Source organism: Argentina silus (genome assembly GCF_951799395.1).
Source record: "Argentina silus genome assembly, chromosome: 3".
In the NCBI taxonomy this organism is placed as follows: domain Eukaryota; kingdom Metazoa; phylum Chordata; class Actinopteri; order Argentiniformes; family Argentinidae; genus Argentina; species Argentina silus.
Window position 1 is genome coordinate 20,802,245 of NC_139657.1, and position 25,151 is coordinate 20,827,395.

Here is a 25,151-nt window from a genome sequence, read left to right on the forward strand (position 1 = left end):
CGGACGATTCTTTTGATATGGTGCAACCTAACTCTAACTTCATCTTCATGGGACATTATATTTATGTATATATCATTGTCCGTAATTATGTAGTGGGCAATACATCTAGACCGTACTGACTGTTTTTTGTTCTGCATTTTTTGTTAAAAAGAAATGCAATATTCTGTTATCATGCAATGCATTTTAGTGGTCCTAGGGGATGATTAACTTGAGGAAGCTGGTGCATCTGAATTGTCTTCCTCTATGAATAACTGTAGCTACATGTGAGCAATTTCCAGGCAAGCATGCACTATTTCACATCATATATCCTGTGTTAGATCAGTGCAGATGAAGGAAAGGACACAATTTCTGTGTTTTTTTTATTGATTTATTCTCACCTTCAAAAAAAATAGGCCTATCCTTCACAATACGGTTATGTGTGTCTATAAAAGTTTGATCCCTGACAAAATCATAATGTAAAAATAATTTGCCCAGATGGTGAACGTATCATGCAACACCTCACTACTCCGATGAGTGGCAGTAATGCAACATAGGATGTTGCACGCACCTTATCATCGACTAAAGAACACAGAAAAAGCAGCTAGTTTGATGCGTTGTTGTCGTTGTCAAGAATTTGCACGTGGTAAAACATGTAGAAATTCACGGGCTATATCTACATGTACTTACGTGACATATGCACACTAAAGTTTAATACCAAGAGCACTTCGATTCGGTAAGTTTGTTTCTTGGGCAATAATAACAACGACTAACCCCCTCAGGTGTCCACAATTAGCCTCGCAGCTAGCTAGCTGCTGGATTGTATTGATGTTGATGTCTCAGTTGTTCTGGGTTCCAAGATTGTGAGATAATGTAGTACAAGCAGGTTATATCGCAGTGGACATTATCTTGGTTTTCGTGTTGGTTTTCATTTAATTCTGACGATATCTGCAGTACAACTATATGGAAGGGTAGCCGCGCATCTAATTTCCGGAATATTCCTAGCTAATGTGTTTGCAAGCACGTTTAAAATGCATTCCAACTGGATTTTGAGTTGGCTTGTTTGGCTGGTCTGTGAGACTTATTTTAGATTATCTTAAATATGGGCCTAGATGTCCTTGTTTGCAGATTCCATTACAACTGACCTGCATTGGATTGACATGTCCTGCAGATTAGTCCTTTAATTTTTTATGTTATGTTGTTTATGTTTATATCACTCTACATTGATAATTCCTCATCTCAAATTGATGACTTTATTTTTGCAGGTAGAACATCCTCCAACAAATCCCCATTTTATTCAATCAAAAAGTAAGTCACTGGTTGTCCACACCACAAGGGGACAAGCTGCCTTGTACTGAGGTCTTGAGCTAGTGCAGCTCACAGTGTACATGCATGTATATGCACACTTTTCTCATGGATTTGTCCTCTTCCTCAGTGAAATTCATAGAACTATCACTTTTGGTTGAAATACTACATACCTTTGGTTAGTCTTTACTTATTCTGTGGTTGTTTTATGACTTGACTGACCATTACTGAAAATTCCCATGCTTGTAGTGGCATATAGACGCGACAGAGATCAAAGAGTCAGAGAGGCCTATGAGGGGCGCTTCTCAGAGAGAGTGGTGAGTGTTATAACCCAAAATGAGGTTAAAAGTCTTGTTCAACACTGGTTCACAAAGCACTTTTTTACTTTTTACTTCAAGCTAGATGTCAAAATATAACCCTTTATTCAGCCTATATCTATCCAGGTAAGTCTCATTGATATAAAGTCTATTTTTCAAGAGAGACCTGGTCCAAAATAGCAGCAGGGGGATAAATTCAGACAAAGAAAAGAAGACTGCACACTAATGTTGCCTGCCTATTCTCTGAACTGTCTTTATAATAACACTTCAACCATTGTGTTTTGACAGGTAATTTCAACCTTGAATAGGTCTTCGTATCCAACACTGCGTTTTGGTTGATGTAATTCGTGTGAAAATGTTTTTGTTGTAGGTAACATATCAACGAGGTGTGAATGTTGTAGAAAAGAGGACTGTTCTTACAAGACCAGAAGAAGAATATGACAGAGACTATGAATATGATACCCAGCGATATAGTGCCACTCGAAGTTACAACGACCAAGACCAGAGAGGATACTATAGTGAAAGCACTCGTACAGCTAGCGTCCAAGGATACCATGTTGAAAGCACTCACATAAGGAGCATCCGCAGGGCATTCTCGCCCCCTCGAAAGGTAGGGACCAAGCTTGATACACATTGTCATGTTGGTCTTAGAATTCTAAGATTGCTGTCTTTGTGATTTGCAAGGAATGAAAAGTTTACTTCTGTTGAATATTCTACATTTTGAAAAAATTATAGGCCTAAATTGTGTATTTCAAGAGATTCTCCACAATGTCTACTCTATTAATGTACATGTCCATCGTTGTTCTCTCTGTCCAGGAGGACTCCTACTCATACTACAGGGCAAGCAGAGATGACGTCCAAAGGGGGGGTCAAATAGATATGAGGTAAAAAAAATAAAATAATGTCCTATCACCACTAATTATTTTTTTTGGACCGACTTTACAGTTTTTATATCCTTTGCCATCTACCTACCCAACTCTCTGTAGTATTTAGAACATCTGTAGTCATGTCATATGACTGTCATGTATCCCTTAATAATGGAGTGGTACAGGTAAAGAGGTAAGCTATTGATTGTAACACCTATTTGTAAATGCATGCAGATCCACAGAACTACCCAATCTTTACAGAAAGACGAAGAGGCCTGTATTTCCCTTTAACATATTTATTTTTAGAAGATAGTTGAGGTGTTCTGACAATGTATAGGAGGACATTGTGTGTGATGCTTCAGTATGAACCAGCAGGTGGCAGCAGAGTGTAACCTTTCTGAATCCTTAGTATGAAAAGGGTCTTGTGTTGCTTGAAAACCTTTTTTTTTTTTTTTTTTTTTTTTTTTTATAAATATATGCTTGTGCAAAGTGTTTCTTACATAGCAAATAGCATCATGATCGAGAGAATAGTGGTTTTCAATTATGTGTGCATCATTTTTGTGTTCAGGAATAGCTAAGTAAAAACTGTTGTCACACAGTCAATGACATTGAAGAGGGATTTAGACAGACCTAAAAGACTGCTGACATGACTGAGTAAATGCTTGTGAAGGAGCCACCACAGTTTTTTCTGACTCTCACCTTGGGAGCTCGACCCCACACACAACAGTTAAATCCAGGGGCTCTGCCCAGTGCTGCCAAGACAGCCGTCTAACACTGGCCATTACAGAGTGCCAACAGCTCACAGACCAAGACCCAAGACCCCCCCCCCCAAGTGGAGTCACACCAGTCTCGAGACGGGGACAAAGGGCACCAGTGTCTACTCATTGAGCCAACGAGCTAAACCCCCACAGGAAAACCAGCTGGGCTGCTCCCTCTCCAGCCAAACAACCACACACTCCCCAAGTATTCTGCACAGCCTATGCTCTCTATCCTGTCTGCTGGATTATAGGGGCAGAGTTAGTCTCTTTGCACAGTAGACATAGGTGTTTTAGAGTATCGCATACTTGTGTCCTTCCTCACTGTCCTTTAGCACACATTACATTATGATTCCACATCTCTTGCAAACTGGCTACAATTAGTATTTGGAGAAAGTAAATGATGGTCTTTGCTGCCTATTCTTTAGGGTCTTTTTGATTCACCCTATTTACCATATTTTTAGAATGGGATATTTTATCAACTGTAATAATCAAAGCTCCCATGGCTTGTAGGCGATGGAGCCTAAACTATGGCATGGACTTGACAGGGCGGCTGGCATCTGGGCCCAGTTTTCCACTATTAGTGTGGTCAGGAGGTTGAAGGCCTCACCCCTGTAGTGAAGCCCACAGGAAGCGCAGGAAGTCTTTGGAGGGTCTCCTGGCCGGAGGTGTTGCGTCGGCCATGTGGAGAGGTGGCCAGACACCAGACGAGCAGCAAGTCCACCCCACTACCCCACCACTCTCTCCCTCCAAACACAAGACCGGGGCCTGGGGGGCTACTCCATGGCCCTCATAGGGCTCCCAAACAAACACACAGATGGTGGGGGCCCACCACAGTAATGGTGCTCACCACGGGGGGTCCTGGCAGCAGAGGCAGGCAGTGGATTACTCAATCTGCTACTTTGTAGAGCTCTTGACCTCAGATGATGAATAGCAGATAATGAGCAGAATGGGAGCCCAGTTAAGTGCCAGAAGTGCAACTAGTTAGGAGTCACTCTCCCTTTGAACCATCAAAGTCACCTTGCTAAACATTGCCTGCTCTAATGTTTTTTGTAAACTCTCTTTGTAAGTAGACCTCAAGCCATATATTTGTGCACAGGCTGATTGCAGTGTATGTTATTGATTTCAGAAATTGGTAAGATGATGAAAGAGAGGGGGAGGGATTGGCTGTAATGGCTGTATTACTAAAGTCAATTACCTAAATTGGTATTGATTTATGTGATTCATTTTCAAAATGAGTTCATTCCACTTTTAATGTTTGTTTAATGGTTTCTGTGTTTATAGAAATGTGATTTTAACAGCATGACGTTGTAGAGAAATCATCTCAGATCAGCTAGCTCAGACAGTCCCCTTTCCCCACTTAAGTATTCAGCAGTTGTTTTTTCTTCAGGACCTGTGATAGATGATATTTAGTTTTTCTGTTATTCCATGTCTCACTAATGCTGTCCAGTTACTCTAATATTGTCTATTTGGCAACTGTTGTTCTCAGATCAGCATGTTTTATTCTCACTGCAGGACGTTACCTGTGTTTAGAGCACCTGTTCTCAACATTGAACTGTCAGAACTTGTAACAGTTTTTTTCTGTTTGCAAGGCAAAGATGAGCCCTGAGGAACCATAGATTTGAATGCAAAAACAATTCTGAATGTTTTCCACAGTGTGTGGTTTGACAGTCTATTGATGGTTGTGTCCGTGTGAAGGGCTGTACAAGGTCTCCGCATTGCCGTGCGGTGACGTAATTTTGTCACTAAAGGGGTTTCCCACTTTCCTTAAGCGCAGTGTGTGTACCTCCCAGCTGCAGAGCAAAATTGTAACTTGCGTACCTTGCACAACCCTTGCTTTTCTTAGTCACACTGGATTGGATTTCCCACATATTCACATATTGATCAATAATAGTGCCATTGGCCATTGCGACACATACATTCAACAAGAAAAAAGGCCCCTCATCATTGCGAATTTGATGATTCAATATTTAGATTGCTCAGAAACATATTGTGTTGACAAGCTGAAGAGCAGACTGTGTATGGTGATCTGCATTCCTTTATGTTGGAGTCCGAATAAATATATTTCTGTAAGTACATACATTTCTTATGTAGTTTATCTTATACTAAAAGCGATGTTTCAATGTTGTTTCTTATACTAAACGCTTGTTTCAAACGTTTTTTAAGATTATGTATGTGATTGACTCTACATGCAGTAATGAGAGAATTTGTTACGCTCTTGTGCCAGTCGGTCACATCAAATAATTAGATAAAATCATCACAATTGTTTTAGGTGGAAAAGGACACATTTCCTGACTCAAAATCAATAGTACTTTTGACCTAAAAAAAAAAAAGGCACTGGCAACGGAGCAGACCAGGCTATAGACACTGGAAAGTCACATGACCCATTTTCACAGCTGTCTGACTTCTGCACTACAGGGAGAGAGCTGTATGCAAACTTCACCAAACTAGGTTCAATGTGTGGAATCACATGAGAACTTCCGGAATATGGGTAAGCCTGCCCTTTCAGGTTTTTCGATGCTAGACCTAATTGTCCTCCTTCTTGGAGTGTTGTAGACTCATCCAGACATATTTCCATTCTTGAGCTTTCTTTGGATGGCTCTGGGGCTAGCATTTAGCCATACCAGTGTACATGAATGGGATCACCTGTACGCCGTCAAAAGCACAGAAATGGCTTTCAATTTCCATTCAAAATGTAAAGCAGGATTTAGTTAAAATAATTTGTTCCAAACCGAGGGCAAAACAGGAAGTATTCTCAGTTTGAATAATATATGTTTACACTTGTAATAGTGTAATATAACAAATTGTTTTCATATCGACATGGGTGTACAGCCCACAAAGACATGAGCTGTAGAATTTCTTGTGATGTTTTTTTAGTAGTCATACGTATATCGCACAGATGATCCAATTCATCCCCGGAGCCAGCCAAAGAAAGCTCAAAAATGGAAATATGAAAAAGTATGTATTACTCTAGACTTGAACCACTTTGTTTTCTTTTAGTGTTAAGCATCCAACCTATAATTTATTGAGTGAGGAAAATTGTCTGTTTAATCTTGATTTTTAAGCATAGTGTGTCCACCTTTTTCATAGCTAACAAAAAGAAAGGTGATGTGAGTATAGAAAGATTGCTTCGGAGCACTGCAACAGTGGTAATTAACTTTATTTGTCAAATGGCAGGCGGAACCTTGACTACTTCAAACAGGCCTGGAGTCGTAAAAGCTGGAGGCCATGTTGGGCCTGCTCTTTGTTTTGTGGCCTAAGTTCAGGCAGAGGTCATGAAAACCAGGTGCCATTAGTTCATGTGTACCATGTCTTGGTTCTACAGCATGTCGTATAGCTACAAGTAGGGTTGGGCCGGTATCCGATAATGCTGTACACTGGGATATTTTGAAATACCTCAGGTATGATTTTCAATACCGTAAGAACACAATTTATTTGTAGTTCATTACTAAAACTGAATGTTTTGTGTACAGTTTATATTGTACTAAACACCTCTGTGATTCTTTCGTAATCACTAATTATCAGGTCATAGAAAAACATCACCACATGGTAATTCTGATGTTCTTCTAAGCACGTTGAATCTTTTCTGGCAACCACAGGAAAAAAAACAGGATGTGGCCACTGGTTTTCAGGGCTAGATAGTCATTTTGTAACTGATTTCAATCAGTTATCAATGTTGAGGCAGTTTGTTTTCCATCACTAGGTACGGTGGTCACAGAGGTATAGAAATGGGAACATGACAGGTAAAATAATAATAGGCAGCGCCAACAATACAATGATTAATTTGATGTGAGCACTTTGAAGAGTAAAAAGGAGTAAAAGGATGGCCAAACAGTGTTGGCAATAGTTGGATTTTTAAAATGACTGATACCGGGGTATTATTGTATGCCGACGACCAGCTCAGCCATGCTCAGACTACGATAAAGCACACCCTCAAGTGTGCTTTTATACAACAGTTGTACACCGATAGCAAGAATTATGTTAATAAGCATTGGTCCTGAAGCTTCTATTCATGATAGATTGTATTGGTTTCTGCCCTGCACCTAGAAAAATAGCTCCTAAAACTATAATCATAGCTAGGTACACAGGTTTGTTACTAGTTCCGAAATGCGTGGCAGACTGTCTCTGAGGGAAACAGACCGGCAAACTGTGTAGTCCTGGGCAGATGCTCAAATGGCAGTAGTCTTGCTGCAGCAGTTGTATCTTCTATGTCCCACTCCTTACATTTTGATATTGCCCTATAGTTCTTGTCATAGGCTGAAGAGATTGGACAGTTTTTTTTTCTTTCTTCAAATTAAAACATCTTTATTTAGGTCTAAATTTGACCAATTATTTTGCGATCAATCACAGCCAACTATGTGATTAACTCGATTACTTTTCTAAATAATTTCTACTCCTCTTTTCCATTTAGGATAGAATAAATTCTATCTATCCTGGACCTCGATCTTATTCAACTAACAGTGCTTTATTAGTGATGAATGATTTTAAGTGTAAGTATATATATATTGCTTAGAAATGTAAATTTATGTTTTTCTATGTATTTCTAGATCCTAGACCTCAGAACAGACTAATTTGTTAGGTGCCAGAGCAATAGCCACCAGTGCAGCACCTCTGTGTGGCCGCTTGATGCCCGTATCTGATGACAATGAGCTCTGCCTGCCTGCCTGCCTCGGTCAGGAGCATGCAGAAGCTGCTTTTTACCCACCAGGAGGGTGTGGTCATTGTGCTGGCATGTCCATGCGAACACTGAGGAGGCACGTGGCCTTTTTCAGGCTCGACCATGAGAACCCTTGCCCTCAGTCTGCTTCTGTGCCTCCTCCTAGGTTTGGTGAGAGCCCACATGAAGCTATATATGCAGGCAGTGTGTTCAAGGAGGAAGAAGAGGACACACTTACACCACAAACGGACAACCATAGCCTCTTTTGCTGTTCCTTTGTTCACCAAAACATTGCCTGCTGAACCCAGTTTGACCCTGGCTTCTCTGGAAACCCCGGTCTTTGCACAAGGACAGTTTGGAGATGCAGCCCACACCTTGAAGAAGTCCCAGCCTGGTCCGAAGGGGAGGGGGGGGATCAGGACGCCGTCAAAGTCCTTGGAGGGGGAGGGGAGCGAGACTGCTGTATTCCCTGTTCACCCACGACTGTGTAGCCAAGCACAGCTCCAACTCCATCAAGTTTGCTGATGACACCACTGTGGTTGGCCTGATCACTCACAATGACGAGTCGGCCTATGGACTGGCCACGCCCCCATCTACATCAGATTGGCTGAAGTGGAGAGAATCAACAGCTTCAAGTTCCTCTGTGTCCAAGACAGCACGTCAGGCGGCTGAGGAAATTTACCATGGACCCCGAGATCTTAACAAACTTCTACAGGTGTCCCACAGAGAGTATCCTGACTGGCTGTATCACCGCCTGGTACAGCAGCTGCACCACATTTGACTGTAAGGCTCTACAGAGGGTTGTCAAAACAGCCCAGTTCATCACAGGCCATGAGCTCTGTCATTTAGGACAGTTACTCCGAGAGGTGCAAGAGGAAGGCTGGCGTCATCAGGGACAGCAGCCACCCCAGCCACGCCCTGTTCTTTCTACTACCAGACACACCAACAGGTTCTGGAGCAGTTTTTACCCACAGGCCATAAGACTGCCGCCCCCCTCCCCCTCAAAAAAGGGCTTAGGTCTCCACCAGAGCCTGTGGCTTAGCATGCATAATGTAGGTTAACTGGGTAACTACTTTCAGATTATAGGCTGTGTACTGTAAAAGAAGCACTAGGTCTATGATGGAAGCTCAGATAAAACATTTTCAGGTGCACATGTGAGAGCCTATTACCTATTGGGAAGATGGATGGGACAGGAGGAAAAAAGTAGGCTATTCTTAGACATGACCTCTTTGGAGGGTTGATCATTACCACTGCCATTGTCTGCTTTCCCACTTTGTGACAATACCAAGGCCTTACTGTATAAAATATAAGGTAGCCTGTCAACATTGAGTTAAAGCAATCAGATCAAATTATTTTTTGATCGTCCATAGGATGGGTTGCCGCTAGTTATGCCCATTTTACTTGAATGACTGGGCATCGTAGCCTAGTGCATACACCTTGAAAACAAACAAACGTTCAATTGGCCCCTCTCACTGTTCCAAACTAACCCTCAAATGCCCCTTGGAATGCTTTCAATTAAAATTGTCAAATAAAACTTTACGTTTTAAAAGAATGAAAGGCTATACTGTAATATATGCAACATTTTTGCACTATTAACCGTGACAACAGTCGCAATGACAGGGTCAGTTCAATATATTTGATATGCTCTAGCTCTTAGCTCCACAAATGAAATAACGCCAATTGAAAATGCTTCACCCTATTGGGTAACAAAAGATACATTTTTAGGAAGGTACCCAGACATACATGTGGAGTTTACTGTCAGGATATAGTTAATTTTGTTTACTACAGCCCACAGGCGGCAATGTTTGTAAATACTGAAAGGGGTCTATAACACATTGTAAGCCCATCCATTAGATTTGCTCAACGAAGCCCCTGGTGGTTGTTTTGCTAAGGTGAAATACCTTAAATAAAACGTGGAAGTTGACTCGCTACTAATGTGGCGCTACTGTCACTCAAACATGAACCTGTTAACTCTGACCTACTGTACATCATGCATAGAGACTTGGCTTTAGTGTTGTAGTTGAATGGATGGAATATTGAATTCCCTTCACCTTGTCTTCTTAGAGAGGATCCAGAGGGTTTTAGGCAGAGGGGACCCTACACTGAAGTACGGGACCGCTCCCCCATTAGGAGGGAAGCCCAGCCGCCACTTCTCATGCGCTCAGGTTCCAACATCAGCAGTAGGAGCTACTCCCCAGACAGGGACAAGTGCTACCCTCCTGATGTGGACAAGGGATACTCCTACCAGACCCAACAAAGGAGTAAGTTTAGTTCAGCTAAGGCTGCCGCACTTTCATTTTACTATACGCAGCTCTCCTGCAGTGCCACTGTCACATTAGTGTTGGCACAGTGGTGTGGCGTAAATATCAGGGAAACATGCTTATGATTTTAAGGTTGCTGGTTCAAATCCCCTGACGGGGTGTTGGGGGTATTGCCTTGAGATTATATGCTACCAGAAGTGGAAAGAGTACTAAAATATCCTACCCAAGTAAAGGTATTGTTACTTCAGTGAGATTTTACTCATGTTAAAGTTCAAGTCCAGGAAACAACTTAAGAGTAAAAAAACCTGGCTTATTAAAAAATACCCAAGTAATTTGACGCGGTGCTAGTTATTGAATATGATTGGGCACACTGAGCAAAGTTTTAACACCACTGCTATTTTTTGGGCTAAAAATCTACCCTTGACAGAGGCCAGCAAATGCTGGTATGATTCTGCTATGGATATCATTTTACTCTGTAACGGATGATATAAAAAGAAGTAGAGAGGTAGAATACTTTATTCAAAACATACTCAAGTTAAAGTAAAATGACAGACTGAAATACTCTCTACTCAATACTAAAAATCTACTCAAAGCAATTTAGAGTAGTTCTAATACCACCAGTAATTTTGATTTTCTGTTTTTCTCTTACTCTTCAGGGTATGAAGAACTTTACAACCGAAACAAGGAGCCTGGTAAGTCTACACACAGGTGGCTTTTGAGATAACATCCCTTTGTTTGTGATTTGCAGTGTTTTAGATACGTTTGCTGGGAAGAACTGATCGTCCAATCAAAAATGACAGTTTGTATTTAGTTTACTGAGCCTATAGTTGAAAGCATTCAGCAGTCTGCAACTAGTGAGTTTTGTCTTGAATATTTCAATAGATTGCCTGGATTTTGTTACACCTGGGTGAGGAAGTGTCTTTGCTAATGCTGAATAACACTAAACCTAAAGTGTTGCCCATAATATTTGGAATATACTTCATTCAGAGATGGTTCATGCAATTAAGGATGCCAATGCCATTTGAAACATTTTTCAGATGGACTCTCTCCTGTACTGAATTGAATCAATTATTTTTTCTTCCTACAACCTAAAAAATAACTGAAATGGCCCAGCCATCAGACCTGCTGCCAGAGTGGATTGTGTTTCACTGAACTCCTTGACTCTGTGATTGGCCATAGCAGAAGAAACCTGAGAGAGCATAGCTAATGGGAGCATTAAAGTACAGTTAAGATGGCTTTCCCTGTGCCCCCTCAGAATACAGTGAAATGTGAAAACTAAAATGTATTTGAGTCCCTGTTGTGAAAACAGGGCTTTCTATATAATGTCCTTTCAGTCAGAGCTGTTCACAATGATGTGAGTATGAAAACCCAGTACTAACCAAGAATAACCAAATGATTTAATGTTATTCCTTTTTCCATCTTTGTGGGGTAATTACATGTTCTGTTTGAAAGGCTTTCATTTCTCACAACAGCATTGACTACAATATTAATACTTTTAAAATATACAAGTTAAGAATCTTGGATATTTTTTCAGTCTGCATCCATAAAAGAACACTGGCATGTTGGTTTCAAGTGATTAAAGAATAAAATGGAGGGCCACTCAGAGCGAAGCATCTGCTTGCATTGGAGGTGTTTATTAGGAGGGCTTGGGTGTGCTGGAACATGTTAAGATTTTAATTACACACATATACACATGTACATTCTCAAATACTGGGAAAAGGATAGCCTTGGTTTATTGAGGTGATTTGGCTTTGATTCAAGGACTGACCTTTGCCTGGTGTGAAAGTAGCATGCACACTGAGTTAACAGATGTCTTCAAGATCAAACCACTCCCATACCCTTCCTTAGAATTGAGTGGGGTATCCATAATCCATCTATATGTTGTAACTCTCTATATGCTCAAAAGTTAATCAGTCACTCAATCAAAGACAATCAGGAGGACTTGTTTGCCGGTATGATAGGAATTTACATAAATTAATCTATGAGATGGATGATTTGAGATGAATAAGGATATTGGATGGGAGGAGAATAAGGAAAGTTTATGTGAGTACCATGTTATGTCTCTGTGTTTTAATGCTTTAATTTCACACTTTAGACTCAAAGAAGTGTTTTCTCTCATCACACCAGAGGCCTTTTTGAAACTCAGTTTTACTCAGTGCTACTATGGATTGCACAGAGGAAGCTTTCAGTCTGAAGATTCTCTCTATATTTGGGCTGCGTATTCTACCCCCCTTTGAAGATGCAATAAAACAGCTAGAACACAGTTGTCCCCCCCCACCCCCGTCTAGAACGCTAATTAGGCCAACACATCAAAGTGCACAGAAACCGTTTTGGGTGATGATAAGGAATGCACACAGGGCCTAGTCTTACACAAGGAGATTCTGTACTATGTCTCTCTTGAGTGAACGTTGGGTACAATGGTCGTCTGAGATGAACTGAAAGCCTGCCCAAAGTCTGTATAGGCTAATATCCTTCCCTACTCTCTGCATGCATTTTTTGTTAGTTGAAGTAGATGTTTTCTGTTGAGGTCTTTCTTCCTCATTATCTTAAAAATTCAGACTTTTTTTAGTACCTTACCTTAGTCATTATTCTGAACACACAGCCTTACATATAGGGCATAGGATGTGTAGTATCAAGGGGTCCACTGTTTTCACAGGCCTTTAAAGCCACGGTTGGCATATGCCCCTCTGAGGGGACAGAGGTAGAGCTGTTGTGGTGAGGTTCAGTCGGGGCTGCTCATCCTTCATGGCTAAGTGCAAGCTGAATGGAAGCACAGCCTGGTGTACTGGGTTAGAGCAGAATGTCTGTCTGCATTGCTACAATGTAGCTCAGCACTCCCAACCTCACTGGCAGCAGAATCAAGCAGATCCCCATGCTCACCCATGACTTCAGGCAGTTATTGCATGCAAAAGATTGTCGACCAAGTACTAAACATGAGTGCTTAATTTGGACATTTGATAAATTTGTCCCATGACTTTTGGGTACCCTGAAAAAGGGGGACTATGCATAAAACGTGTTGTAATTTCTAAGTGGTCAAACCAATATGTACACAAATACCATCAACTAAAAGCTCTCTATTTTAACCTCATAGTACTTGTTTGTTTTACCAACCTTTTGGAGTGCCAATTAATTGTCCCATTTTTGCGCAGGGCACTGTATATGATGAAGAGTCATCATAAGAGTCTACATAAAAGCCATGGAAGGTAAAACGTCACATTTTGTGATGGGAGTAAAATATGACAGGATTATACATTACTTTCAAGGTGAATGATTTGCAAGTATTGATTTGTCAGAAAGATGTGAAACAACTTTTTATATCATTTATACTCCATGTCCTCCTCAGTGGAGTCCTGGACATTACTGAGCTGTTCTGGTGTCACTCCTCTGGAAGAGCTGTAGGTTGTGTCCAGTCCATGTGTGCTGGTAAATTTCAGGAGTTAGGGTTAGTGTAAACACTGCACAACAGTGTCTGCACTATCCCAAGCTGTTCTGGCACTAGTAGAGCAGTGCTGTTCATGAAGCACTCCACCACAACAAATGCTGTACCCTTATCTATGAAAGCATATTTTGATAATATAGAGTCAGACTCTATTACTCTTAATACTTTTCAGTTGGCTACAGCTCACCTTAGAGTTTGAACTAGGGAACTACCTCTGAGGTTCACTTGGTGTCTCACAAACCTGAAGGCCTTGTAGTTGGCTGAAAAAAGAATCCAAGTGTGTTTTTAATTTTTCCTTGGCTCCGTCTGATCGCCATGGGAGATTCCTTAAATAAAAACAAACATTTCCAGCTTGGCCATATATTTTTTTATAGACATTGTAGCCAGCAGAGCACAATATTTCAATTTAGTCACAGCTGAACAACTGCTATTGTACTAGTACTCCAATGAGAGTGTAAAATAAACAGTGATTTGTCTGTGCCTTTTGATTGTCTCATAGCATGTTGTCATCTCTAAGCTTCACTATAGTGAGTGCAATGATTGATTGCTTAGTGGCTCACAATAAAAAATAAATAATAGTTCCCAAAGGTTTTTTTAATAAAGAGAGAAATTAAATGAAACTGTACTGGGGTGGTCCTGATACATTGTTGTGGAGTACACTTTATTTTTATATTTAGAATGCCTCTCAAATTACTGTGTGTACACTAGCTTGACGTGCTGTTTCTCTCTCTCTCTCTCCCTCTCTCCAGATAACCCCAGGTTGCTGAGCCACACTACCAGTGCCTCTGTAGATGGGTCTCCGCTCAGCTCAGTGTCACTCAAGGTGGGAATCACATGATGATTGTGATCTCCAAACAGTAGTGTCTAACAGTCCTAGAACAATTGACATGCATCTGAATGAACATCCATTTTCCAGTACTGGGTAATAAAATTCAGTGGGATGCGATCTTCTGGTCACCCTGTATAAGTGTTGTCTTTGAACATAATCTAACTGTGACATTTCCCATATCTTTGGAACCACAACTCATTGTCTGTCTTTGGATTTGGTTGTTTCATGAGCAACAGAGACAAAGTTGGCACTTTCAAATTCTCTGATTTATATACAGTGCCCTCTATAAGTATTTGACAGAGGTTAAACCAGAGATTCTCAGCTTGAATTCAATGTTTTTTTTATTCTGATTGGAATTCAGAAATTACAACCCTTTTTATCCATAGTCCCCCTATTTCAGGCCACCAAAAGTATTGGAAGATTGGCTTTGGAGTCCGCTATTGGTGTCTGTCAACATGAGAACCAAAGAGTGAATGAAAGTCAAGGAAGCCATTATGAGGCTGAAATATAAATCATAAACATAGCCAAAACCTTAGTCCTAACCAAAATCATCAGTTTGTAACGTCATTAAAAAAGAACAAAGGCACTGGTGAGCTCAGTAATCGCAAACGGGCTGGTAGGCCAAGGAAGACGTCAGTGGATGACCGAAGAATGCTCACCATAATTAAGAAAAACCCCCAAACCCACATAACAGGAACACAGTGTCTGGTGGGGTCAGACTTCAGGCAGTTATTGTCTAAGGATTGTCGACCAAATACTAAACCTGGGTACTTTATTTATATGATTTTACCAATACTTTTGGAGCCCTGAAATGGGGGGGGGGGGGAAGGAAGGAAGGAAGGAAGGAAGTATGTTTAAAAAATGTTTACTTTCTAAATGGTGAACCCAATCTGAAAAACCCCCTATTGAATTTAAGATAAGCTCCAAACTGTTGATAGTATAGAGCGAAAAGAAGACAAAAATCCTTCCTCTTTCCAATACTTGCCGGCACTGTATTGTTTCTTTCCCACTCTAAATAGTGCAGTTTGATGCATCTGTGTCAGTAGGTGTTAGCTTTCATCTCTGCCAGTCTTTGATCAAGACATACCAAGCAAAACATTGTAGTGTACTGTTGAGATACTGCATGCATAATTAAGTGTTTTTTAAACATCTAAACAAACAATAGCAGCCGCAACAATGATGGTTCTTGTCAGGTTTGCCTCATGTTTTGAAACCAGAACCAGGTTTTAAGCCGTCTCTGCCACTGCTGACCCCTGAACCCTTAACCCTTTCCTTCTCAGGAGGATCCCCCCGCTCTGTTAGCAAAGCAGGAGGTGGTGGAGACGGTCAGAGAGGAGCCAGACCTGACCTCAGAGGAGGACTTCAAGGCACATCGGTCTCAAACCATCGCCGCTAAAGCTCTGGAAATCGAAAAGGTAATGAGGTTCCACTATCCATCCCCAAACTGCTAATAATTCTCTGCTCTGTGTGTATTGCTTTGCTATCTTTTAAACCTTCCTCCATTTGGATTAACACTGCTCTCTGAAACCCTATTGCCTGGTGCATATGGTGTCTGGGGAACATGTCTTTTTGATTTGGGTGGAGCGAAGGAGGATGAGTTGGCAGAAAAGGGCTTAAGCACCCCGAGTCGTGATGCGCTCCATGCCTGCTATTTGAGTCTGGCCGTCCCTCCCCCCTCTCCACACGCAGTACACTACAGTACCACTTATCTGTTCCCGTTAAAACCAGGGCAGGAATTGCCCTGCAGGATTCAGGCAGAGCCCACCCACAGTGTGATACTTCTCTTGGCATTAACACACACATGCTTACCCTGCCATTTCTATCCAGGTCATGGCAGTTGTGAGGGCCACCGGTCTGTAGAGCGTGTTTACTGTAACATCTGCAAAGAGCTCAGCCAAATATAGTCTGATCCTACAGGGGTAAGGCCAATCTCACCAGACCAAGCAGATGGCTGGGGTGTAGTAGCAAGGGGCTTGAGCTAGGGCAGGGGCTTGAGCTGGAGGCTGGAGGCTGGAGGCTAGGGGCAGGGACTGGCATAGGGTCAGACCTCAATGGAGGCTAATTTAGAATGATGGCTCCAGTTTCTTCAGCTCCACATGGAGAGAAGAGGCTGCCACCCACACCCCACCCTGAAGTTACTTCTTGAACTCCTTCTCACTGATTATAAATAAACACGCCCCACTGAAACAATAGTCAAGTCCCGCTCCAACCCGTGGTTCTCTGAGGACCTCTGACAGGGTTTGCACAAGGTGCTTGAAGTATTTGAATTTGAAGCTATGGGAATACCTTGAAAATCAGACATTGGCTCAGTTTGCTCCTTGAAAAGTCCTTGAAATTATTATAGCAGATTTAGAAGTTCCCATGTTTCAATATAATTATCCTCGGATTTCATTTCAGATCGGTTTTTGCGAGCGATAACCCAACGAAAGTGGCTCTTTCTACTGTTTCAATTGACTGGTGCCCCACTGTCCTTTTGCACAAGCTCTCGTTGCACGACGTGCGGTTATTTATGAGGTCGAAGACACCGATTGTTGACTGTTGAAGGCTTTCAAAGCGTTCTATTATAAAAGCAATGCGATATTTGATAGTTTGATAACAACAACAGTATTCAACATTGCGAGTGTGATAGTAATGGTACCGCTACATGGACATAATGTGTGCTTGCTTCAACAAAAATTATAACCTACTGGTACTACTTTGGTTTTAAATCCAGCAAGAACATCAGTTTTAAAAAAGCAATCAGGCATTGTTCACATTTTCTTCAGAAAAACACATACGTCAATGCCAATGAGCACATTTGACAACAGATATACAGTTGAGGTCCTTGACTTTCCAATGTCTGTATGAACCTTGCTCTGAGCTAATCCCTAAAAAGAACAAAGCCTGGAAAAAGCCAGACTCCAACCTTCCTCAAGACAACAAATCCGTTCAAAGCATCAGAAACTCCAAAGTATTCTGTTTTAACAAGCAGTTTGCCTCATCGATCCACAGACTACATTTTGGGAAACTGTGAAATCCATGCAGAGTGAAACCCCCTATCCACAGTTGCCGGTCTCTGCTACCTTCAATGATGTGGTTACAACCAACAAAGCCTGTATGGTTGATCTCTTTAATGAGCACTTTAACATGGCTGGCTATATCTTTGAGAGGCCCCACACACTGCCCTTTCACTTGCCCCTGCCACTCTTCAGGCCAACTTCAACTCACTACAAGATGCTCTCACCAACCTCAAACTACTGCTCTCACCAACCTCAAACTACTGCTCACCCCATCCAAATGCTCACCCCATACATGATCTTCTCAAATAAAACTCCCCCATGATCTGTAGGCTACACATTTTGCTGCAGCTCCTGTGTGTGCTTGCTCGAGCTCCACTTACAACAAGCTCAGATAGTTTCCCATTAACAAACAATAGTGTTACAATCTGTCTAGCCACATCCCCTCCCCTTATGGCAAGTGATGAAATTTGACTACTGAGTACAATCTAGGCCCACTCCTCCCCTAGAACAGTAAAGTTCTTCATTTGGTGTTACCATAGAAGATTGACTTGAAAACTTTACTTTTGCCAAATTGTTGCATATTTTAGAGAACTGTAATCAATTCCATTTTACATCGTGACAATAATAAAATGGTTGTGTTCAGTTATGCTTTTCGAATAATGTTTTAAGCTACACAGCTTGGAAGTACGGGTTTTAGGGGTAACTTAATCAGTGTGATATCTACCAGAGTGCAAGTTGCGGTATTTTATTGAACCTTTATTTTAACAGGGAGTCCCATTGAGGCCCTGCATACACACAGTTTACAACCATACATAACACAAAAACAACATTACAACATTATAAAACACAATCAAGAAAAACAAACACATTTTTCAACTAGGAGGTCCTCAACATTTTAAACTACAGACCCCCACTAAATGTGATCCGTATGTAGAATCTCCCAGAGACCCATAACTCTATCCCTCCTACCATACACCTCGTCTCACACACATACAAACAGCCCTGTACCCCCATAATTCAGACATCCATGTCCGATCTGCCCCCCTTCCCCATGCTCAGGTCCTCAGCGCTGCTGTCTCTCCAGGGCTCTAGCCCGTCGTGTGTGTGTGTGGGGGGGGTGGGGCCTCCAGGATCGGGTCTGGAAATCGGCCCCCTTTCTCCCACCACAGGGAGGGAACCCAGGCATAAACTCCCCACACAACCCAGAGAGCACGCTTAGGTCAAACACACCCTTACTGTTTGGTTAAGTAACAAGGGACCGGTTCTCAGAGTACAGCAGCCCTCTTGAAACACTCCCAGAAGTCTCTGTTTTGAGTGGCACACTTCTTCTTACACAAAAGTGTGTGTGTGTAACGGACAGATTTTCCTTAGTTAGTCTTCTCTTTTACATCCATAAGAAATAGCTTAGTCTTTTTGAAGCTCCAGTTGTGTCAAGGGAAATCATTTAATTTGAGTTCATTGTTCATTGCCAGGCTTTCTTCCTCTTTCCCTCTCCCACTTTGAAGTTTCAAAGTTTATATAGGATGTAATGAAGTGAAAATGTAATCAGTGTCAATACACACTGTAGTTTGGGAAAAGCTTACAGAGGGTTTTGTTTTGAGAGATGACAAACATAATCAGCTCTAAATGATTGGGGTGTACTGGGATATGTGACATGCACAGGATGCTTAGGCCATAGAAACTTGATTAATTGTTTAACAGATTTCATTTTCAGAAAGTAAAGCGAGCCAGCGGAAAAAAAATCTGTATCAAACTGGATGAAGTGTACAAATATGCAGCCTCGATGGTCAAACATAAAAAGTACGAGAAATATTATGCTACATTTCAGTCTGATTATTAAATAGGGGTCCCTAGGTGAGATCTAAGCTTAAGTCATGTTTTGGTTATGGAAAGGTGAGACAGTAGTAATTACCTCCATTATGCTATTTATAAGTCATAATTATCAAAATCCAGGGGTAGGCCTACAGTATACTGTACATTATTTGAAATGACTGGCTTTAATGAAAATGCTGCTATTTAAACATCAGCCGTGTTTGACCTGAAATCTATAAAGCATTTTCAATTGTAGCCTAATGACAAAATAATGTGCACTTCTATCTTTCCTAAAATAAAACACTGCCTCAGTCAGACCTCCGCCAGCCAGCCAGTGTGTCCATCTTGCGTTGAACAGCACTTAACAAAGCTGTAGCTAGTTTTAGCTACAAAATATGAAATCAGTTTTTCGTTTGTAATCTGGTCTTGCTTTATATCCAAATTATATTTCAATTCAAAATTTAAACTCTGGGATTACTAATTTTGAATTCTGTACCTTGCTCCGCTGTCAGCTGTCACATTTCAGCTGCTGTGCTGCTAGTTGCTCCAACGGCTTGCGCTGAAGCAATAAGCTCCCTGAATTTGTGGCTCAGATTGATCAAAATAAATTATTTCATTTAGGGGCCATATGCGATCGCCTACTTTACCTATGCATTGGGTGAATGCATTCATAATATTGATAATAATGTATCATCTTTAAAAGTGAAGCACAGCATCCGTTAAACAACTAATACATTTTGGATGACCTTATTGTCTTTTTAATTCTTTTTACGTCTTCAAACCTGGAACTCATTTTCTCTCTTCACATGTCCCTCTCAATTGAGCAAAGAGTTTTCTAAAGAAGTCATACTTACAGTATAGTGTTGGAAGTCGGTAGAAGTTACAGATAGATGAACTAATAATAGCTTATCCCCATTGCATAAAACCTTTTCAGACTACAAAGTTATCTAACTTAACTATTAAGTTATCCCTCTTTAACTAGGAGGAGAACGAGGCCTATGTTGCAGGAGGAACTTGACCCTGAGTTTACTTCACCACACGTGTTGTGAGTCTCATTCACTTCCTGGTGGTCGGTGTAGCACACTGTCATTATGTGGCCCAGTGGATTCCGTTGACATGATGTACACAGACTTTAAAGCACTAGTTTTGGTCCAACATTTCCTGCAGTCGGGATATTTCTGTCAGGACTTCTCGTCATTCTCAACAATATGTTTTGTCTCAGTGTGTGTTCGATTAGTTTTATGCTTGGGCGTGTGGTGCAGCCTATGTGGATAGCCAGAAAAAAACATAAGTGATAGGTTTCTTTCATAATGTCCATGAAGATTTTAAGTTAGGCTACACTTAGCGTTGAGTTACTCTATTCTCTAGAATGGTTTGTACTTCATCGCAGCACTTTGCAGGTCAGAGCAGTGTTGTGCTCCTCTTCCCTGGGCAGACTGACTGCAGAATGTGGGTAAGGGATGCGGGAATGAGCAGATATCTGTGTGTTAACTACCTGAACATGCTGCGACTAGTTGAGCTGGGGTATTTTCAAGGTGGTTGAGCGAAGAGAGAGAAAGAGGGAATGCTGGAGACCTTCAGACGTCTGGAGGCTGGAGGCACTGCACTTCTTTTCATTTAGTATAATTAGCAGGTAGAGCAGAGAAGATACCCCTCATTTTGTCTCTGTCAGGAGAGCGTAGCAGAGTATGTATAATTTCACTTAGCCTTACCTGGCTTGCCCCAATTTGCTCCCCCACTCCCCTCGAAATACCACAGGTGGTGCATGTGTGACCATTTTTGAACAAGGATTCTCAGTAGAATATGGCTCAGAAGTGACACTCACCTTAAATGGATAGTTCACTTTTTTACACTTTATAGTATGATGGTTCCTTAACCTGAAAGTAGTCCATGGGCCAGGAGAAACTGTAATCCATTTAGACTTGTTTAAATAGCTACTACTAACTTCAGCTGACTTTAGCCACCGCTAATAAGAAAAGAAATGGGTGCGAATGGGTTCAAGAGAAAGTTCAAAGTAACTACCGGCCAAGCAGAAAGTTAATTTGAGTTGATTTGGCCATGCAATGATGATGATCTTTGTCTCCTGACCCTGTGTGTGTGTGTGTGTGTGTGTGTGTGTGTGTGTGTGTGTGTGTGTGTGTGTGTGACGTCACCATTTTATAACAAAGTGCACTTTCCCATGCATCTTGGGCTATTTTCATCCTTAGGCTATTGTTTCAGGTTAAATGTTCTATTATTCCCAACCTGCTTCCCCTGACCTTTCACAGTAGTTCTTAGAGTGACTTGGCTCACCCAACTGAAACCCCTCCCTGAGTTTGGCCTTTGGGAGCCCTTTGATAGTGGCCATAGGCAGTTCATGTTTCATTCTGGATACAGTATGACAGCCTCTGTCCTGTCCTTAACCTCTTGAGATGCAGCTTAATAAATATCTCCACTGTTATCTCTACTACACCAAAAGACTCCCATTCTTGCAGTGGTAGCTATACACCCACATACACTCACCTAACACTTTATTAGGAACACTATATTCTGGGTAAGGCCTCCCTTTGCTCTCAAAACAGCCTCAATTCTTTGTGGCATTGATTCCACAAGATGTTGGAAATATTCCTTTGAGATTGTGATCCATGATGACATGATTGCGTCACGCAATTCCTGCAGATTTTTCAGGTGCAGTTTCAAGCTGTGAATCTCCCGTTCTACCACATCCCAAAGGTGTTCTATTGGATTCAGATCCGGTGACTGGGAAGGCCACTAAAGAACACTGAACTCATTGTCATGTTCATGAAACCAGCTTGAGACGACTTTTGCTTTGTGACATTGTGCATTATCATGCTGGAAGTAGCCAATAGAAGATGGGTACATTTGTGTCCATGAAGGGATGCACATGGTCAGCAACAATACTCAAATAGGCTGTGGCATTCAAACGATGATTGATTGGTATTAACTGGCCCAGAGTGTGCCAAGAAAACATTCCCCACACCATTACACCACCTCCACCATGAGAAGGTGTACAGGTGTTCCTAATAAAGTGCTCCGTGAGTGTATATATACACACACACACACACACACACACACACACGTCTCCTAGGCTGAAGGTGTCCTGGAATAGAGCCTGTTTTAGACTATGGTAAAACTCACTTCATACTCAACTCTGCGTATTTTGATTTGATTCGACAGGTCTCAGATAAAGCTGCACATTTGTCTCATTTAGTTTCTCTATGCTGTCAAACTCATTGAGGCTGATATCATTTCATACTGCATTAAGCATGGAGTCATAATGAAATCTACTTTTCTTATTCTAAGGTAGGGGAAAAAAAAGCCCTTGACAGCCCAGATTCCCAAACTGGCTACAGGGTCTTAACATGACACAGTTCTACCTCTAAGGAAGCTGGGACGATTTGATTAAATCACTACTTTGTAGAAGTAGGTCACATCTCTGGCCGCTTTGTGAAATTTGATGTCTTACATCTGACAAAGTCATTACAGCCTATTGCTGCAATAATAAGAAAAAAAGCCTTTACAACTGAGAAAATATACACTTGAATGTTGTCAAGAAATGACTTTTGTCCAAAGTTTAAATCTAGTCATTGAACTAATTTCTTATAAAAACAAATGTATAAAACACTTTCTCTTATGTCCAATTAATTTTTTGGAATTGACACCAGCATTAGTAGAATTAGTCCAATTTTTCTTGACTGAGCCAATTGTAGACACTGACGTTCAGAGCATGCACAATGCAGGCTGAAAAGCAACAGTAAAGCTCACTGCCAGCCCCAGTGAACTTTCATCAGGCATTTAGCTGCCCTGTAAAGGAAGAGCGGTGAGCTTGGCAGGATTAGCTGCACCCTGGAGCACCTTGTGTCCCAGACTGCTCTCTTTGCCTTTGTAGGGCCACTTCATAAGCTGGTGTGAAAGCCGGGACCAGACCTACCCTCCAGGAGGGATCAAATGCAGGGCCTCAGTGGGGTCTGTTAGCCCCAGGTGATAAAGGCCTAGTGGGCTCGCACCTGGGACACTAGCTGCCTTTAAAAAAGAGGTTTACAGCCATTTTCTGTATGGCAGTAAAACCAGAGCTGGACCTGAGAGCCTGTTACAATGTGGTGTGAAAGAACTTTGCAGTCTGCTAACAGACTCCTAACACCTTTTTTCCCCTTTTGTTCCGATGGACACTCTCTTACAGAGCTCGCACATGCACACTCATTCACACACACCTGTTTCATAGAGTACACCTACTTGCCAGAAATGTGGGTTCATTAAGTTCACAGTAACGTGTTGGAATGAGAACTAGGTCTGAATCTGAGACCCATTGAACTGTGTTTTAGGTACTTGTGCGACAACTATACAATGCACTTTGAGGCAAATAATGCACTATTCAACTTGAACAGTGAACTCCGATTTTGATGTTGTTTTATACGTATCCTAATGCAGTGCCTGTTTTGTGTGTGTACAGCTGTACATGCAGGACTGTGAGACGTTCGGCACGGTGGTGAAGATGTTGGTGGCCAAAGAGCCCAGTCTGGACCAGCTGCTGGAGACCCCGCTGAAGGAGAACCTGGTTGAGATACGGGAGCGTTGCCTAGACGACCTCCGGCACTTTATCAAGGAGCTGGACCAGGTCACACAGCAGGCCAAACCCTCAACGTGAACATGGACCGGAACCACAGCCTCCAGTGACCGGGACTGATGGACTTATGAGTGACTTTGGGATGGGGCATAGGTGCACAATGTTCTTGATTTAATAATTCATTATTGTTATTTGTATGTATTGAATGTCAAAGGTTTGACTCAAATTGTATGTGAAATTTAAGTTATCCAGTTCAGATAAGGAAATCCTTATCATTACATCACTCATGAGTCAGTAATGACTTGCACATTAGATCAGTCCACCACCGGGTCTCTCACCAAGTGTTAAACAACTACAGTCATACTGATTCTGATGAGAACAAAATAGAGGTTTTCAGAAGAAATGAAACCAACAACCAATATGGGGAAATTCAATTTTCAACTGCAAACAGTCAATTGTTATTATTGTTCTTAGATTGTCATGTTCCCTTTTCTAGTAATAAAGGTTTTTATAGTGCATGGACCACCACATGTAACTTAGAAGTATTAGTTTGCACTTTTGGGACTATTCCATTGATTCTGTTGTACTAGGCAAACCAAATCAAGAATTGACTCTCCACATGGAATAAACAAAAAGTCTCATTTCATAATATAATTTTATTACAACTATTATCAATCTTAGCCTTATATTCCAGTTTTTACATTTATACAGATTACAGTGATCTGTTTACAATACAACATGACCCATAAATAAAATAGTCAACCCAACCTGGCCCTATGTAGTAGATATGGTATCCCCACTTGTCAGGGCAGCATAAGCCTAAATACAAAAGAAGCACATACTTGGAGATAGCAAGGGTCTTACTCTGTCATGCCTTTACTGGCAGCCCATAATACTTTCATAATAAAACCCTGATTAACAAATGAGAAAGTTCTTTAATAACTGCCAAAAGTTGTATCTCTCAATGCCATTCCACTACAAAAAAACCTTTTGGAACTCAGGGGTATAAAAATATCAGTTTTGTATCTGAACTTTACAATATATACATTAATATCTGCACTGTTAAATAATAATTTCAGTTAGTCTCTTTGCTTTATAAATATGTTTTACTCCGAGTTAATGTGTTACTTTGCTGACAGTTCATAATAATGCAGAAGCGGACATGTTTCTAATAAAGTTCAGGCCTTTGAAATATGACTCATTGTTTCTTCTCAATCCATTTCAATGGGATGATCACATGAGAGAACCAGTGCTGTGTACATCGAGTTGGCAAGAGAATTCAGGCATTGTAAAAAGCAGGCCGTATGTCAAATAGTGGCAATAAAAGATGCAGAGAGGAGTTGCAGAGTGTAATTTAAAGGTGGAGGACAT

At 41.3% G+C, this 25,151-nt stretch overlaps 1 protein-coding gene across 1 annotated transcript; it reads left to right on the plus strand.

The window, feature by feature from the left end:
- The first annotated feature begins 566 nt into the window (after positions 1-566).
- LOC310802508 (periphilin-1) lies at positions 567-25,118 on the plus strand. Its single transcript, XM_083666918.1, has 10 exons — positions 567-712; positions 1,242-1,284; positions 1,531-1,598; positions 1,969-2,208; positions 2,415-2,482; positions 9,941-10,137; positions 10,794-10,829; positions 14,326-14,399; positions 15,686-15,820; positions 23,667-25,118. Coding segments are annotated over exons 2-10 (1,014 nt in total). The 5' UTR covers positions 567-712; positions 1,242-1,283; the 3' UTR covers positions 23,862-25,118.
- The last annotated feature ends 33 nt before the right edge of the window (positions 25,119-25,151 follow it).